Source organism: Typopeltis vanoorti, chromosome 21, assembly GCF_054136105.1.
Source record: "Typopeltis vanoorti isolate ZY-2024b chromosome 21, IOZ_Tvanoo_1.0, whole genome shotgun sequence".
Lineage (NCBI taxonomy): Eukaryota > Metazoa > Arthropoda > Arachnida > Uropygi > Thelyphonidae > Typopeltis > Typopeltis vanoorti.
This window is the reverse complement of record NC_143569.1, coordinates 82,712,035-82,730,380: the sequence shown is the minus strand read 5'-3', so window position 1 is coordinate 82,730,380 and position 18,346 is coordinate 82,712,035. Positions and strand designations below refer to the sequence as shown.

The window sequence follows — 18,346 nt, the reverse complement described above, 5'->3', positions numbered from 1 at the left end:
TAGACTTTTAGTAAATTTTTTTCCAATTATTGTTCTTTGTGTTTTTGTGTGATTTTACAATTTTTAAGGTTATATCTAATGATGTATCTATGATTGAGACACATATAGGATCCATTAAACCTAATAATACCTTTGTCGTCTTCTTTGCACTTCGTATGGTTCACATATCCCTTCATGTGACAATTATCACATCAAGTCAGACCGTCTCTCTCAAGTGCTGTATCTTTAGAATTAACTGCCTTCATCTTTTATTTAAGTTTTCTACCTGTGCCAAGAACAATAAAATAATTTATTTTAAAAAATGACTCCGCTCTATAAATACTATACTACTTAAACTACTTTCCGGCTAAACTAACCCTTCTTTATGCATAATTTGGCTTGACAATGTTGAGAAAGTGTAATATAATACATTACATAAATATTCAAAAAGTATGGTGCTGGGAGAACTTGCTTCCTCTTGCTTTCACTTCACACACATACACATTGCCTATATGGTTATGTATATGACATAGCATTAGCTGTACAAAATTGATTATCTGTAGGCAAGCCCCAAGTTCTTCTGGAGATTAATCACAAGATCCCATTATAAACTATTAAGCACAGCAGTAAGGGAGGTTGTAAGACTTAAATCCTAGTACCTCAGTTTGTACATAGCAAAATAGAACCTAGGATTTATTTGAGAAAAGATAGAATTAAGACCTAAATGACAAATCACACAAAATAATTTTAAATATGCTAAGAATTAGTTTCCTATAGAGTTGATAATATTCTTAATTTGACTGCTACTATAATAAATGAGATACTCCTATAACCAAGGAGTACCTGAAGGAACCTAAACTTAATGTTTACTAACTTGTGAAAAGGAAAAGGATACCTGAGCAGTTTGATAACTAGTATATAATATTAGTTAGACTAGTATCAACTAGTATATAATATTAGGCAGATTTCTGTCAGTAATATAAATTTCAAATGTTTGTGTTGAGTTTTTGTTGTATTGCAAATGAAATCATCTAACTTTTTTTTTATGGCTACATTCTACTTAAAAGATGATGGCATATATTATGAAAGAAAATAGAAATATCCAAACAAATAAAAGGCTGATAATATTTTTTTAATTGAAGACTGTAAGTATCATACTTGGAAATTAAAGAAAATTAGAAATGTTGGGAAATGTAATGATGCAAATTTTTCATGTAGTACTATCATATCCTGTACACCCCTTGAGGGTACCTGTCAGGAATTTGATGATGATGAGAAATGTTGGGGGATAGACACTAACCTTTCTGGGCTCGATTAATTCCATTGAATTTTAAAAGATTTTTGTACCTAGAATTTAAAAGGTGCATTTATTATTATTATAGAAAAGTGATAGACCCCAGGCTGAATCTCTACCTTATATCAGAATCAGCCCTCTGGATTAAACATTCTACTAACTAAAGTTGTTTCATTTCATAAACTAACACAAGACAACATTTTTGAACCAAAAGAAATTTAAGGTAAGGAAATCCTGATCAGAAAATTTGATTCCACCAGATGATAATGGGGGTCTGTGCATTTGATCACCTAAAGAACAAATGTTTGTCTCCTTCCTGAACAGTCAGACTGCTGAAGAAAGAGAAGAGTTGGGAAAGAATATAAATTGTGAAATCACAAAAGAGTTAACCAAGTTTTCAAATTCTATGACCCCTTCTCAATTTTTTAGATACTGTGAAATTAACTTAGTATCTTAGAAAACGTAATCGACCTCTGCACTGAAGATTCACTGAATGGGAAAAGGAACACACACACAGTAGTGTGATAAAATATAATCTGTTAAGTATATGTATTTTGTATGTTAATAACTTCATGTTGGGGCCGACTGTAACTCTCTTGCCATCACCCTAACAATATGACAGGGAAGAGAAAAACATGTGCCCCATGGAAATTTTGTGCTTGCATTTCAGCAGATCCACAAAGTATTGTGATAGTTCTTTAACTGTAACAAAATCTGTTTGGGATGGAAGAACAATGTGTTTGTTTTAAGATATATTGGAAAACAATAATGAAGGAGAATGCTATATTTGAATTACTCAAAGGTATAAATATATGAAACTTCATTAATAAATCATGTGGGAAATGTAAATGAAAGAACTACTGCGAGTAGAAATACTTTCATTACTGGCAACTGAATTATTAATAATTAACATTTGTGATATTATATGTGTGTCCTGTAAGTTGCTAGGTGGAGTGAATAGCATGTGATCCTATAAATTCTCGACATGAATAAGTGAATTTATGATGGCATAATTTAAAAAAAACTTACAAGGAGAGGGAAAGAGATTTGTTTGCAAATTATAAATAAGTAACCAACACTAAACAGCCACTGTATGCATTGGGTAATTCAGTAAATAACTATAGGGATGTGCTAATTCAATGAACTAATAATGTTGATCAGGTGATTCATTTAGGTATGGCAAGAATACATCTGGGTTGATGTATCATTTTTTAAAATTTGTTGTACTTGTTGTGCATCTTTATTTCTGTTTTATTTATATTTCATTTGTTTTTTTAAGAAGTTTCTTTTTTACTGAGGATCAGTATACATTTTACATGGCAATAGAATACATTATATCCAGTCATTATCAGAATTATCCACACTTTTGCATATCCTACATTCAATTGTCTTATCAAATATAGATATCTCACATATGCTGGTCAACCACTGTAGATCAACCACTTCTTTTAATACATAGAAGTATTCATGTTTATTCGAATAGATAAATTTTCACTATGTCTGTTGTTCCAGAGACTGGAATAAAAATGTTCCTCTACCATGAAAAACATTCCAACCTCAACAGATGCTATACTGCAGAAGAAAGAAAACAAGTAGCTTTGTTTATCACTAAATACAGTACAGAGACATTTACAGTCTATGTACTATATTTAGCAACAATTAGTATAATTAGAGATAACTAGAATGACACTCATAACGAAAAACACTCCCCTCCCAAGTTGCATATTCTCTTTATGAAAATGCAACTACTTGATATGGACGCAGCATGCATATGATAAAGCTGGCTCCCACCAATGGTTTATGCACGTGCAGACACTGTCTGGCACGAACATGTAAAAGAAAAATGAGTGCGTAATGAAGCCATAAGAAAAAAAGGAATTTAGTATAAAAAATTACTAATAAATTTTTTTTGATTGTGGGGAAAAAACTGACCAGATGTCATAGTTCTGTGACAGGTAAAGTAACACAGAATCATCATCAAATTCCTGCCATGTACCCTCAAGGGGTGTACAGGATATGATAATACTACATGAAAAATTTACATCATTACTAACTTCCTATCTACAATTTTCCTCCAAATTAGTCTGTTACTTGTCAAGACACCAACATTATCACATCTTATATTTCTATCATCTAAGGCACTTTGTACCATATCAAACCACCTATATCTTGGTCTTCCTCTGAGTCGTTTTCCTGCCAACCTGGCAGAGAACACTTGTTTTGCTAATCTTTCCTCACTCATTCTGTTTAAGTGACCATACCACCTGAGATTAGCTCTGCTAACGCATTCCTGGATGCTGACAATGTCAAGTTATTTCCTAATATCCTCGTTTTTAATATGATATTGCCATAGATGCCATCTGTTCACACCTCTAATCTTTCTCAGGACTCTCATATCTGCGGTCTCTAGTCTTTGGTCAAGTGTTTTACTTCTGAACCAGCTCTCAGATCCATAAGTTAAAACTGGTTTGGACACTGTCTTGTATTCAGCTAATTTAGTGTTCCGACTAATTACTCTCTTATTCCATATGAATTTATTCAATTGACTTCCTACAATACCAGCTTTATTGGTTCTGTTGTCTATTTCCATATTTAATTTACCATCTTCACTAAAAATCATGCTTAAGTAGTTGAAATGTTTTACTTGTTCCACTGGTTCTCCATTCACAATGCAGTTGACATTTTCAATGATTCTGCCTATTTTCCTTGTCTTTGTCTTTTTATTGCTGACCTTCATACCGTATCTATTACAACAGTAATTCAATTGAGTCAGGGAATCTTGCAGATTTTTAGCGGATTTATTTAGAAGTATAACATCATCGGGATGCTTAAGGGTCAAAGCTGTATAACTGAGAGGAGACCTCCACATTGCCTTTAACGGAATGCGGAGAACCGACCAGGGCTTCTGACCTAATGTCCAATCCTCACCTTCTCGTAGTGCACCCTGTTGGGTATCTACTTGGATACTGAACGAACGAGGATGGGCTGGCAATTTGGGATTTAGCCGACCAAATTGTATTCTTATTGGTTAAACCAAAATAAAAAATGATGGTACAACATGACAGAATTTCGTGCCGGCTTGGGCATCGCCCGGTTAAACAACGCCCCCATTGTTTTCGCCAGGGCGAACAGCGAAAAGTCAGCTACCGGAACAAATCTGAAAACAAACCCCAACTCAACATCACCAGAGTTAAAGATCGGTACTATCAACGTAAGAAGCCTGAATGGCAAAGAAATGGAGCTAGCTGAGGAATTAGATAAGTACCAGATCGACATAATAGGGATGACTGAAACAAAAAAGACAAAAACTGGCGAAATCTTTCGGAGCAATAAATACAAAATGTTATATTCAGGCAATGACAATGAAGGAAAAGAAGGGGTAGCCATAGTATTCAACACAAAATACGAGGCTAATCTTCTGGAATGGCAGTCAGTCTCAAGTAGAGTAATGTGGGCAAATATGAGAATGGGGAACTGGACAATGAGACTTATTTGTGCCTATGGTCCCACAGAAGGTTCTACTAAGGTAGAAGTGGAGGAGTTTTTTGAGGCTTTAGAAAAAGCAACAGGCACAATGAAAAATGAAAAGTTGGTCCTTGTTGGGGATCTATATAGCAGAGTAGGAAATGATTGTGAGACATACAAAAATATTTTGGGAAAATTTGGAGAAAAGAGCAAAGCTAATAATAATGGCAAATATCTGTTGGATTTCTGCTCAGAACATGGACTGGTTATTACTAACACCATGTTCCAACATAAAAATGTGTGCAAATTCACATGGAGAGAAGAGGCTAGGAATAAGAAAAGTCTCATTGACTATGTTATTGTTGATAGTGATGTTTTCTCCCTGGTGCAGGACACCAGAGTGTACAGAGGATTTGAAATTGGAAGTGATCACTATTTAGTCTTGAGCAGGATAAAATTGAATTTAATGTTGAAAAGAATAACATGTAAGAAAGTTTTAAAGCGAATAAAAGTTGAGCAGCTCTCAGATGTGAACTGTAGACTAAAATACACAAAGATTATTGAAGAAAAAATGAAAGCGTTTGAGAACAGGAATGAAACCTTGGAGATTCAGTGGCAAACTCTGAAGAAAACATTGATTGATTCTGCCAGAGAGGCATATGGTGAGGTTGTCTGTAAGGATAAAAAAATCAGAACTCCCTGGTGGACACAGGAAGTTAAAGAGGCATTGAAGGAAAAGAAGAAAGCATATCAAAAGTTCCTGTCAAATAAGTCATCTTGTGCTCTTAGAGAATATAGAGACAAATGCAAGAATGCTAAACGCTGTGTAAAACTAGCTAAACAAAAGTCATGGGAGGAGTTTGGCAAGAATATGGAAAATAAATATCAAGAAGGTGGCAAAACAAAAGATATGGGTTGACTTACAGAATATTTTGCCACCTTCTTGATATTAAAAAATTTTGATATTGTTATTAGAAAATTAATATCTACAATTTTCCTCCAAATCAGTCTGTTACTTGTCAAGACTCCAACATTATCAGATCTTATATTTCTATCGTCTAAAGCACTTTGTACCGTATCAATCCACCTATATCTTGGTCTTCCTCTGGGTCGTTTTCCTGCCAACCTGGCAGAGAACACTTGTTTTGCTAATCTTTCCTCGCCCATTCTGTTTAAGTGAACATACCACCTGAGATTAACTCTGCTAACACATTCCTGGATGCTGACAATGTCAACTTCTTTCCTAATATCCTCGTTTTTAATATGATATTGCCATTGATGCTATCTGTTCACGCCTATAATCTTTCTCAGGACTCTCATATCTGTTCTCTCTAGTCTTTGGTCAAGTGTTTTACTTCTGACAGAGCTCTCAGATCCATAAGTTAAAATTGGTTTGAACACTGTCTTGTATACAGCTAATTTAGTGTTCCAACTAATTTCTCTCTTATTTCATATGAATTTATTCATTTGACTTCCCACCATACCAGCTTTGCTGATTCTGTTGTCTATTTCTATATTTAATTTACCATCTTCAGTAAAAATCATTGCTAAATAGCTGAAATGTTTTACTTTTCCACAGGTTCTCCATTCACAACACAGTTGACATTTTCAATGATTTTGCCTATTTTCATTGTCTTTTTATTGCTGACCTTCATACCATATCTATTACAACAGCTATAGTCAGAGAATCTTGCAGACTTGTAGCAGATTTATTTAGAAGTATAACATCGTCTGCATAAAGCAAAGAGCTGACATTAACATCTCCAATTTTGATATCATGTTTAATACCACTTTCCTTCATAATGTGATCCATATAGATAATGAATAACAGAGGGGATAATGTACATCCTTGTCTCACACCAGATTTAATATTAAACCATCTTCCTGTACTTCCTTCAATTCTAACTGCTGACTTATAACTCAAATAAAGACTAAGTATTGCTTGATATAATGCCCCATTGACACCATATAACTGCAGCGTATTGAATAGCTTCTCTCTTGGCACCTTGTCATATGCCTTTTCCAAATCGACAAAACTTAAATACAGATCTTTGTTATATTCCCATGCTTTCTCGACTATTTGTCGTAAAGTGAAGATCTGATCCTGACAGCCTCTATGTGGTCGGAATGCAGCTTCTTCTTCACCAAGCTTTTCTTCCACAATTCTTCTCAACCGTTTCTCAAGTATACTTACATAGATCTTGCCAGGAACACTCAGTAGGGAAATACTTCTGTAATTCTCACTTTCAGTTTTATTTCCCTTTCTATATATGGGTACTATGAGAGCTCTACCCCAATCATCGGGAATTCGTCCCTCTGTCCAGGCTTTCTGAACTATGCAGTGCAGCCACTGTAAGACTCTTATACCACCATACTTCAGCATTTCTGGTCGAATATCATCTACTCCTGCTGCCTTTCCACATTTTAAGCCTTTGATGGCTTTTTCTACTTCAAGTATGGATATGTATTCCTGACTGTATGCCTGTTGAGTGTTTTTTACCACTGTGCTATCACTGCTTGTTTCATTTAGCAATTTCTCAAAGTAATTACTCCATACTTCAAGGATATCTTTTTCTCCAATTTTCATGTCACCTTTATCATCTCTAACTCCTTTTACAGCACTCTTTCCTCCATTCCTAAGCTTCTTCAACAACCTCCAGAATATTTTGCGACCTTTTTATATTTATTTTCTGTATTCTTGCCAAAGTCCTCCCATGACTTTTGTTGAGCTAGTTTTACACAGTGTTTAGCTTTCTTACATTTGTCTCTGTATTCTCTAAGAGCACAAGCTGATTTATATGCCAGGAACTTTTTATATGATTTCTTCTTTAACTTCCTGTGTCCACCATGGAGTCCTGATTTTTCTGTCCTTGCAGACAACCTCACCACATTCCTCTCTGCCTGAATCAAACAGGGTTTTCTTCAAGGTTTGCTTCCTGTTCTCAAACTTTTGTTTTTTCTTCAATAATCTTTGTGTATTTTAGTTTGCAGTTCACATCTGAGAGCTGTTCAACTTTTATTTGCTTTAAAACTTTCTTACATGTTATTCTTTTCAATATAAAATACATTTTATCCTGCTCAAGACTAAATAGTGATCACTTCCGATTTCAAATCCTCTGTGCACTCTGGTGTCCTTCATCAGAGAGAAAACATCACTATCAACAATAACATAGTCAATGAGACTTTTCTTATTCCTTGCCTCTTCTCTCCATGTGAATTTGTGCACATTTTTATGTTGGAACGTGGTGTTATAATAACCAGTCCATGTCCTGAGCAGAATTCTAACTGGCATTTGCCATTGTTATTAACTTTGATCTTTTCTCCAAATTTTCCCAAAATATTTTTGTATGTCTGACAATCATTTCCTACTCTGCTATTTATATCCCCAACAAGATGTCCAACTTTTCATTTTTCATTGTGTGAGTTGCTTTCTCTAAAGCCTGAAAAAATTCCTCCACTTCTACCTTAGTAGACCTTCTGTGGTCTACTAAGGTAGAAGTGGCACAAATAAGTCTCGTTGTCCAGTTCCCCATTCTGATATTTGCCCACATCACTCTACTTGAGACTGCCTGCCATTCAAGAAGATTTAGCCTATTATTTAGCATATAATATTATGGCTTCTCTTTCTTTTCCTTGATTGTCATTGCCTGAATATAACGTTTTGTATTTATTGCTCAGAAAGATCTAACCAGTTTTTGTCTTTTTTGTTTCAGTCACCCCTATTATGTCGATCTGATATTTATCTAATTCCTCTGCTAGCTCCATTTCTTTCCCATTCAGGCTTCTTATGTTGATAATACCGATCTTTAACTCTGGTAATGTTGAGTTGGGGTGTGTTTTCAGATTTGTTCCAGTAGCTGACTTTTCACTGTTCGCCCTGATTCTCTGGCAAAATCAACGGGGGCCTTATTTAACCGGGCGACGCCCTAGCCAGCATGAAATTTTGTAATGTCGTACCATCATTTTGTATTTTGGTTTAAACTAATAAGAATGCAATTTGGTCAGCTAAATCCCAAATTGCCAGCCCATCCTCGTTCGTTCAGTATCCAAGTAGATACCCAATAGGGTGCACCACGAGATGGTGAGAATTGGACATTAGGTCAGAAGCCTCGGTTCTCCGCATTCCTTTAAAGGCTATGTGGAGGTCTCCTCTCAGTTATACAGCTTTGACCCTTAAGCACTCCAGTAACAGTGAATTGTGTAATTGTTTGTGAATCATAAATAAAATTCAAAGGAAATGCTTGTGATAGAGCATTATGCATTTCTTAAAGATTGAAAATACACTTCTGGATGTCCTATAAGCTTGAAGTGTTATTTGATGAATGCAGTTTCTTCTGCTCTGAGATAGAATGTCTTATTTTTAATTTAAAGAATTTTTAGATTGAAAGTATGTGACTGTTAAGAAAGAGAGAACTGTGAGGTATCCAAACAATCAGGGATACATTTTTGAATCTCCTTATAGTATTGATTTTAAAAAAAAGAAAAGTTTTAAGTTATTTAGTTTTCTTAAAGGATTAACTTTTGCAGGCCACCTGTTATTGAGATTTTTGAGGTTGGGATTATTTTCTTTGAACAACAGAACTGTTTTGTAAAAAGCATTGAGTTGATTATATATTTTTGCTATTCACTCAAAGTTAATTGCATGAGGTTAAAATTGCATGTTAAAAATTGATTAATAAACATGTTACGTTTTTAAAATATGCATCATGCAGCTTCTGATGACACATAATTACATTCCTTTTTTTTAATTTGCTTCAATGTGCCTAATTATTAATTGAAACTGTATTTCTTTGTCAGTGAGGATTAGAAATGAAAAATAAATTACCTAAGAATTGAAGTCAGATTTAGTATTATTTTGGTTCTTATTTATTCAATAATTAAAGTGATAACTATTGAAAAGAGCATTCTTCCTTTCAATATCTTGGGGCAGTTCACTTTCCAAGTTGTCTCTTGAAATTAAAGTGATCAGAAACTTTTCTTAATGTGATTATAGTCATATATACTAGAAGGTTTGCTATAGTGAAGTTTCTTTATAATAGCATTCAGTAACTTTTTAGTAGTGTATTTTAGTGAATGAATTAATGCCGTGTTTGCTGTAGTGAATATAATGTTCCTCTGCTGATTTGTAACATTATATTATTATTTGCAGGGATATCCTTGTGTTCTGTACTGGTCAAGATGAAATAGAGAGTATGGTAAGAACTGTCAAACAGACAATTCCTCATCTTCCTATGAACTGTGCAAAAATTGCAGCATTTCCTCTTTATGGAGCCCTTCCTTCTACCCAGCAGACAGAAGTCTTCAAACCTACTCCAGAGGGAACAAGAAAAGTTATATTTGCTACTAATATTGCTGAAACTTCAATCACTATACCTGGAATAAAATACGTGATTGATAGTGGAATGATAAAAGCAAGGACATATCAGCCAGGAAGTTATATGGATATCTTGAAAGTACAGAGAATATCAAAAGCACAAGCCTGGCAAAGAAGTGGTAGAGCTGGTCGAGAATCAAGGTATAACTTTGGAGAAATATCATTAAAATTAAATTGAAGTTTGAATGGTTTTTTTACACTTTTTTTTTTTCAGTAAGAGTTTTTAAAAGAAGGAAATTATTCCAAAGAAAAACTTTCTAATGAATGCCATAGGTCAGCATTGTCACAGAAGTTTTCATGCAAAATGGGTGGGGAATGCTGAAATTTTAGAAATATATAAAAGGTCACCTTTGTTTTACAAATGAGATGCCTGGAAATGTAAATTTTGTTTCTCTGACAAAGTTTTAGTTAATAAATGATTTTCATTGCCTGGTATAAGATCATCCTGTATTAAGTACAAGTATAAGATCATCCTGCTTGTTAGAAGCTTAAAGTGGCTTGAAAAAAAGAAAAAAATTACCATTTTGGTCTCTAAAGCATGGAAACTAGATTATCTAACCTGTATTCCTCCCATGGTTGTTAAATGTGTGATAGGTTTATGATATTTCATGGGTTTATTCATTTGGGTTCCATCTCTGATCTGGGGGCTGGCAGCCATGGTTCACCACTATTTTACTATCATACACAGCTCTATGCATTCGGATGCCTGTTGCTCTATCTGTGTCCTTCATGTAATGTTTTTATCAGCCTCTGCCTCTTATTCTTCCTTATAGTTTTCTTAAATTTCATATTCTTCTTCCCAATGTAAATTATCCTTGACAAGATTAAATATTCTTTAATCCTTTATCAAAGTATAAACAAGTCTGCACATGAAGTACCATCACAGCTATGCTACTTGTATATAGAGGCTGTTGACTTCACATCAATTTCCTTAGTATTCCATAATGCAAAGCATGCTCCCATTTGGAAGTGTGTTGCTATGCATTATGGGAAGGGTCATTACCAGATCAGGAAGTTACCAAGGTTGAATTAATGAAGCTGTTATGTATTTTTCATGTACAAGTAGGAAAAAAGATATATCAGAGATAGTTGTAGGAACTTTTTTTTATTTGGTTACAAAGTAAATTATATTCTTGTTTAATCCTTTATCCAAGTGTAAGCAAACAAAATTTGCATGTGAAGTATCATGACTTCAGCATTAATTCAACTTTGATATCTTCTTGTGCTTTGCATTTTGGAATACTTGGACAGTTGATGTGAAGTCACCCTTTATGTATGAGCAGCGTAATTGTGATGATACTCCATGTGCAAAGTTTGTTTGCTTACACTTGGATAAAGGATTAAAGAAGAATATAATTTCTTGGCAAGTATAATTTACTTTGTAACCAAATAAAAAAAAAAAATGTTGTTGTTGTTGCTAATGATGCTAATCTTGTATAATTTTTATTGACCAGATCTCCAGAACCAGTTTTTTTTTATTGCTTTTCCAGTAGTCCATGTTTCTGATTCATACATTAATGTCAATAGCAAAATATCAGTTGCATTCTTGTATTTATATTGACTTGTTCTGCTAGAAAAGGGTTTTTCTTGTTAAAGGCAACTTTAGCTATTCGTAGTATTTTTATTTCTTGTTCACATTTTCCATCACAAGTGATTAATTTACAGAATCTATCTGCAAGTCATTCTTCTATTTGAAGGCATGAACCTTGCTTTAAATGTCTTTTGGTTGGATGCTTCCCACAGAAGTCATATATCTGGCTTCTTACTTTTCCTCTGCTTCATGCATTGATAATCTCATTTAATTGTCTTCCTATCACTTAGATATTCCTTTTGTTTTTCATGAGAAAGTGATCAGAAGAATCTTGTCAGAATTCCCAAAATTCTTCTGGTCTTCATGTCATTTCTGATTGTTCTGAAGATTTGTGTCCTAGAGCTCATTCTTCTTTTGGATTACTTTTTTTAACTAACCTCTTCTGTGGTGTAGATGATAACTGAAATATAGTGGTATAAAAGTTTTGCATTGGCAACTTGTATAATTCAGAAGACTTCATTAGAAGTTTAAATCCCAAATCCCAGAGTATTGCTTTTGTTATATCAATTTGTAAAATTGATAAACAAGCTGGGTTTAGGTCAAAAAGGGGATTACCAGTATCAGAATTTTATCTTTCAACAAAGTCTTACAACAATGACACCACTCAGTGAGGTGTGGTGAACAAAGGAAAGTTCAACTGTAAGGAAGTCTAGGTAGAGAACAGAGGTTGAAGGCTCTGTTGACAAGGAATTTAATGTCACAATATTGTTGGGGGGGGGATGTATTTATCTAATTGTGTGGGTGGGTGGGTTTTCTGTAAATAGAGAAAGAAATGATGCCATTGGGAAGATGTGTTATTAGAGTGTCTAAAAAAGTGCAGGCTATTATTTTCTTTTTCTATAGTAAACTGGATTCTGGAGTGCTAAATTTTGCATTAAAGGCTTGAAATGAGAGGAATTTTTAATACAAGATGAAATACAAAAGTGGAGTTAAAGATTTGGCTAACTTAAAAGAGGGGTGGAGCAGCCAGTAATATCCACTGTGGGACAGTGGGGGTTATTAAGTGTTTATGAATTTTAGGCAACCTGCTATTGGGTTGTCTAAAATTGGGGGGGAAGAGGAGAGAGGAAAGAACTAAACAATGAGATTTTTAAATCTATTTCAGGAGGCCAAAATGTGACATTTTCTAGTGTTTTCTTCCGAGATGGTGTGATCATAATCTAGCAGTTTATTAACCTGTATCATGTTACCCTTATTGGCTCTAGTGTTGCTCAGATAATGCACTATTTATAAACCATTGGATTATGATCCCACCAATTCTCAGAAGAAAACATTAAAAAGGCTTCTGAAAAATATCACATATTTGCCTCCTGAATGGTTAACAAACATATATTGTTTCTTTTTCCCCCATTTTAGGCAAACCAATATACAGATTGTCTAAAGTTCATAAACTTAATAACCCTTACTATCACATAGTGGATGCTGCTGACTCCCCCCCCCCTCTTTTAAGTTAGCCAAATTTTTAACCCCACTTAGTTATTTACACTTCATCTTATATTAAAAATTCCACTCATTTCAAATTTTTAACAAAAAATTTTGTTTTAAATAATAATGATATCATGACAATCTTTGATGTCGCCTCTTTATTTACCAATATCCTCTTTCTGACTTAAGCTTTACTGAAAAATGACTTCCCCCCCACTCCTAATATCACTGATCTTTTCGATTTTGTCATCCGTACCGTTACTTTGCTTGGAAGGACATCAAGTATAAACAGATGGAAAAAGCCATGAGCTCTGCCTTCTCTAGCCCTGTAGCCAATTTCTATAACAATTTGACCTAGATATTGCCATTCTCAAAACTTCTGTCTGGCTAAGTTATATTGATTATATGTTCTCTGTTTGGCCATGTGGCTCAGACACATTAGACTCCTTCCTCCTCCACCACTGCAAAGAAATATACCCACCACCATAAATAATAAGAATATCATTGATTTTTTCAATTTTGTCACACATACTGACTGCTTCACTTGGAAGGATACTACATATAAACAGCCAGAGAGGACAACCATGGGCTTTTCTTTCTCTATCTAATTTCTGTATGGGATATTTTGAAACACATGTCCTAGATACCACCATTCTCAAACCTTCTATCTGGCTTAGCTATATTGACCTTCTCCACCTCAAGAGTCAGCACCCAGAATCCAGTTTACTATAAAAAAGAAAATAATAGCTTGTCTTTTCTAGATACCCTAATAACATGTCTTCCCAATGTTAGCCTTTCTTTCTTAGTTTACAGAAAACCCACCCATGCAAGTGGGTAGAAGAGAGCCTCCAACTTCTGTTCTACCTAGACCTGTCTAACAATTACAGTGTCATAAAGATCAACAAATTATTTGTTACTCCTATCCCTCTCAACTACAGTAATGCCATTACTATTCCCTATATCCAGGGTACTTCAGAAAAAATAGGCAGAGCTCTAAAAAATATAATCTCTGCACTGCTTTCAAACCTCATCTGAAGCTGGCTGTCTTTATTCACCCTTCCAAAGATCCACTCCTCCCCTCTCTATATTTAATTCCTTGTCATATTATGACAAGGAACGTTATCATATTATGATCAGACTAGAAGATCTGCCAACATCTGTCTAGAAGAACACAAGAAATTGTACCTACCACCATAACTATGGTCAGTCAGATATAACAGACCATGTCCCATTTTTCCATTTCCAGTTAGTGGGAAAAAACTACTTTGTTTCACCACAACAAATATAAACTTGAAAGAATTCTTTTAGAACCAGCACAGTTTGAAAAAACCAACTTAATTTTAATAAATATGGTAGTATTAAGCTTACGAAGGTTTGGCAAACTTTTATTTCTTAGTGCTCCAACCTAACAGCTAAGGCTAGTAAACAGCACCCGTGGAGGCACCTGTCACAGGACTTAGACTTTTAGTTTAATTTTATGTGTGCTTTTACAGTTTTTAAGATTATATCCCTGATAATGTCTCTGATTGAAATGAAATATAGGTTCCATTAAACTTGTGTTTAATTGTTTCTTATTCATTCCATTAAGCCTAATAATGAACATTATTAGGTTCATTATTAGTGGTTTGCACTCCAATGAAGGCTCACTTTCATTGAAGTGGTTTTTTGCAAACATATATGATTGTAGATTCTGAGCAACTGAGAACCCTAAAGTTATTCATGACAAACCACTGCATTTCAAGTACATTATTCAGCATGATCAACTAATGTGATTGGTTTCTGCTTCTTTCAGAATGAACCAGACATGACTTATGATGATCGTTACTTATAATTAGTAATTACCATATACCTTGAGTTCATCATGAAATAAGAATGGAACCTTTGGTTCAGTCCCAACAAGATGGTGCATTCTACTTTAACTTCAAGGGAATCAGTAGCTTGCCTGAAGCAGTTATTCCTGATTTTCCAATATGGAGCTGTTCTTTGACCAGCCTTGTTTCCAGATTTCTTTCTTACAGATATCCTGAAGGAAATGACATAGAATTCAAGAACTATATTCACAGAGAAATTCTTAGCACCCAGAAAGAAATACTGGCATTAGAGATGAAGTGCATGAAGTACAGGAAATGCAGTAGAGAATGAAAATGATAAATATAATTGTAAAAAAAATAAATAAATTTAAACAATCTGCACACCTTCTTATTCCCACCTTAAATTTTCTGTTGAAATTAACTATTTTTAGAGATCAAAGCTGTATAACTGAGAGGAGACCTCCACATAGCCTTTAAAGGAATGCGGAGAACCGACCAGGGCTTCTGACCTAATGTCCAATCCTCACCTTCTCGTGGTGAGGATTGGCAACTGACACAACAAAAAAGGAAAAGTTGGTCCTTGTTGGGGATCTAAATAGCAGAGTAGGAAATGATTGTGAGACATACAGAAATATTTTGGGAAAATTTGGAGAAAAGAGCAAAGCTAATAATAATGGCAAATATCTGTTGGATTTCTGCTCAGAACATGGACTGGTTATTACTAACACCATGTTCAACATAAAAATGTGCACAAATTCACATGGAGAGAAGAGGCAAGGAATAAGAAAAGTCTCATTGACTATGATATTGTTGATAGTGATGTTTTCTCCCTGGTGCAGGACACCAGAGTGTACAGAGGATTTGAAATTGGAAGTGATCACTATTTAGTCTTGAGCAGGATAAAATTGAATTTCATATTGAAAAGAATAACATGTAAGAAAGTTTTAAAGTGAATAAAAGTTGAGCAGCTCTCAGATGTGAACTGTAGACTAAAATACACAAAGATTATTGAAGAAAAAATGAAAGAGTTTGAGAACAGGAATGAAACCTTAGAGATTCAGTGGCAAACTCTGAAGAAAACATTGATTGATTCTACCAGAGAGGCATGTGGTGAGGTTGTCTGTAAGGATAAAAAAATCAGAACTCCCTGGTGGACACAGGAAGTTAAAGAGGCAGTGAAGGAAAAGAAGAAAGCATATCAAAAGTTCCTGTCAAATAAGTCAGCTTGTGCTCTTAGAGAATACAGAGACAAATGCAAGAATGCTAAACACTGTGTAAAACTAGCTAAAAACAAAAGTCATGGGAGGACTTTGGCAAGAATTTAGAAAATAAATATCAAGAAGGTGGCAAAATATTCTGGAGGTTGTTGAAGAAGCTTAGGAATGGAGGAAAGAGTGCTGTAAAAGGAGTTAGAGATGATAAAGGTGAGTGACATGAAAACGGGAGAAAAAGATATCCTTAAAGTATGGAGTAATTACTTTGAAAAACTGCTAAATGAAACAAGCAGTGATGACAGCACAGTGGTAAAAAACACTGACCAGGCATGCAGTCAGGAATACATATCCATTCCTGAAGTAGAAAAAGCCATGAAAGGCTTGAAATGTGGAAAGGCAGCAGAAGTAGATGATATTCAACCAGAAATGCTGAAGTATGGTGGTATAAGAGTCTTACAGTGGCTGCACTGCATAGTTCAGAAAGCCTGGACAGAGTAACAAATTCCCGATGTTTGGAGTAGAGCTCTCATAGTACTCATATATAAAAGGGAAATAAAACTGAATGTGAGAATTACAGAGGTATTTCCCTACTGAGTGTTCCTGGCAAGATCTATGCAAGTATACTTGAGAAACAGTTGAGAAGAATTGTGGAAGAAAAGCTTGGTGAAGAACAAGCTGGATTCAAGCCAAATAGAGGCTGTCAGGATCAGATCTTCACTTTACGACATATAGTCGAGAAAGCATGGGAATATAACACAGATCTATATTTAAGTTTTGTCGATTTGGAAAAGGCATATGACAAGGTGCCAAGAGAGAAGCTATTCAATACGCTGCAGTTATATGGTGTCAATGGGGCATTATATCAAGCAATACTTAGTCTTTATTTAAGTTGTAAGTCAGCAGTTAGAATTGAAGGAAGTACAGGAAGATGGTTTAATGTTAAATCTGGTGTGAGACAAGGATGTACATTATCCCCTCTGTTATTCATTATCTATATGGATCACATTATGAAGGAAAGTGGTATTAAACATGATATCAAAATTGGAGATGTTAATGTCAGCTCTTTGCTTTATGCAGATGATGTTATACTTCTAAATAAATCCGCTACAAGTCTCCAAGATTCTCTGACTAAATTGAATAGCTGTTGTAATAGATATGGTATGAAGGTCAGCAATAAAAAGACAATGAAAATAGGCAAAATCATTGAAAATGTCAACTGTGTTGTGAATGGAGAACCTGTGGAACAAGTGAAATATTTCAGCTACTTAGGCACGATTTTTACTGAAGATTGTAAATTAAATATAGAAATAGACAACAGAATCAGCAAGGCTGGTTTGGTAGGAAGTCAATTGAATAAATTCATATGGAATAAGAGAGAAATTAGTCAGAACACTAAATTAGCTGTGTACAAGACGGTGTTCAAACCAGTTTTAACTTATGGATCTGAGAGCTGGGTCAGAAGTAAAACACTTGACCAAAGACTAGAGACCGCAGATATGAGAGTCCTGAGAAAGATTATAGGTGTGAACAGATGGCATCAATGGCAATATCATATTAAAAATGAGGATATTAGGAAAGAACTTGACATTGTCAACATCCAGGAATGCGTTAGCAGAGCTAATCTCAGGTGGTATGGTTACTTAAACAGAATGGGCGAAGATAGATTAGCAAAACAAGTGTTCTCTGCCATGTTGGCAGGAAAACGACCCAGAGGAAGACCAAAGATATAGGTGGATTGATACGGTACAAAGTGCCTTAGACGATAGAAATATAAGATCTGATAATGTTGGAGTCTTGACAAGTAACAGACTGATTTGGAGGAAAATTGTAGATAGGAAGTTAGTAATGATGTAATTTTTTTCATGTAGTACTATCATATCATGTACACTCCTTGAGGGTACATGGCAGGAATTTGATGATGATGATAAAAATCCCAAGAATACAGAAGGCACATATTATACCCACATAACATTTCCCCCTAAGAGTTAATTATAAATAGGACCATAGGTAATCCAGGACCTTAAATCTAATATAACAATTCTCATATTAAATTAGGACATCATTTTTGATGTAATAAACCTATCTATAGAAAAAAATTTTCCCTGATTCTGCCTTAAATAGAATATAGCTTTGATGTAGTTATTTTATTTTATTTCATTTATTTTAATTTAATTTAATCTAATTTTTCACTAG

General features: G+C 34.6%; 1 protein-coding gene across 1 annotated transcript in view; it reads left to right on the top strand.

Annotated features, from left to right (window-relative positions):
* LOC150095056 (ATP-dependent RNA helicase DHX33-like) overlaps positions 1–18,346 on the top strand; it is a 202,020-nt gene that overhangs the window by 83,162 nt on the left and 100,512 nt on the right. The window contains exon 10 of the mRNA XM_090410944.1: positions 9,888–10,253. Coding sequence (XP_090267070.1) covers positions 9,888–10,253 — 366 coding nt within the window. The remainder of the gene's footprint in view (positions 1–9,887; positions 10,254–18,346) is intronic.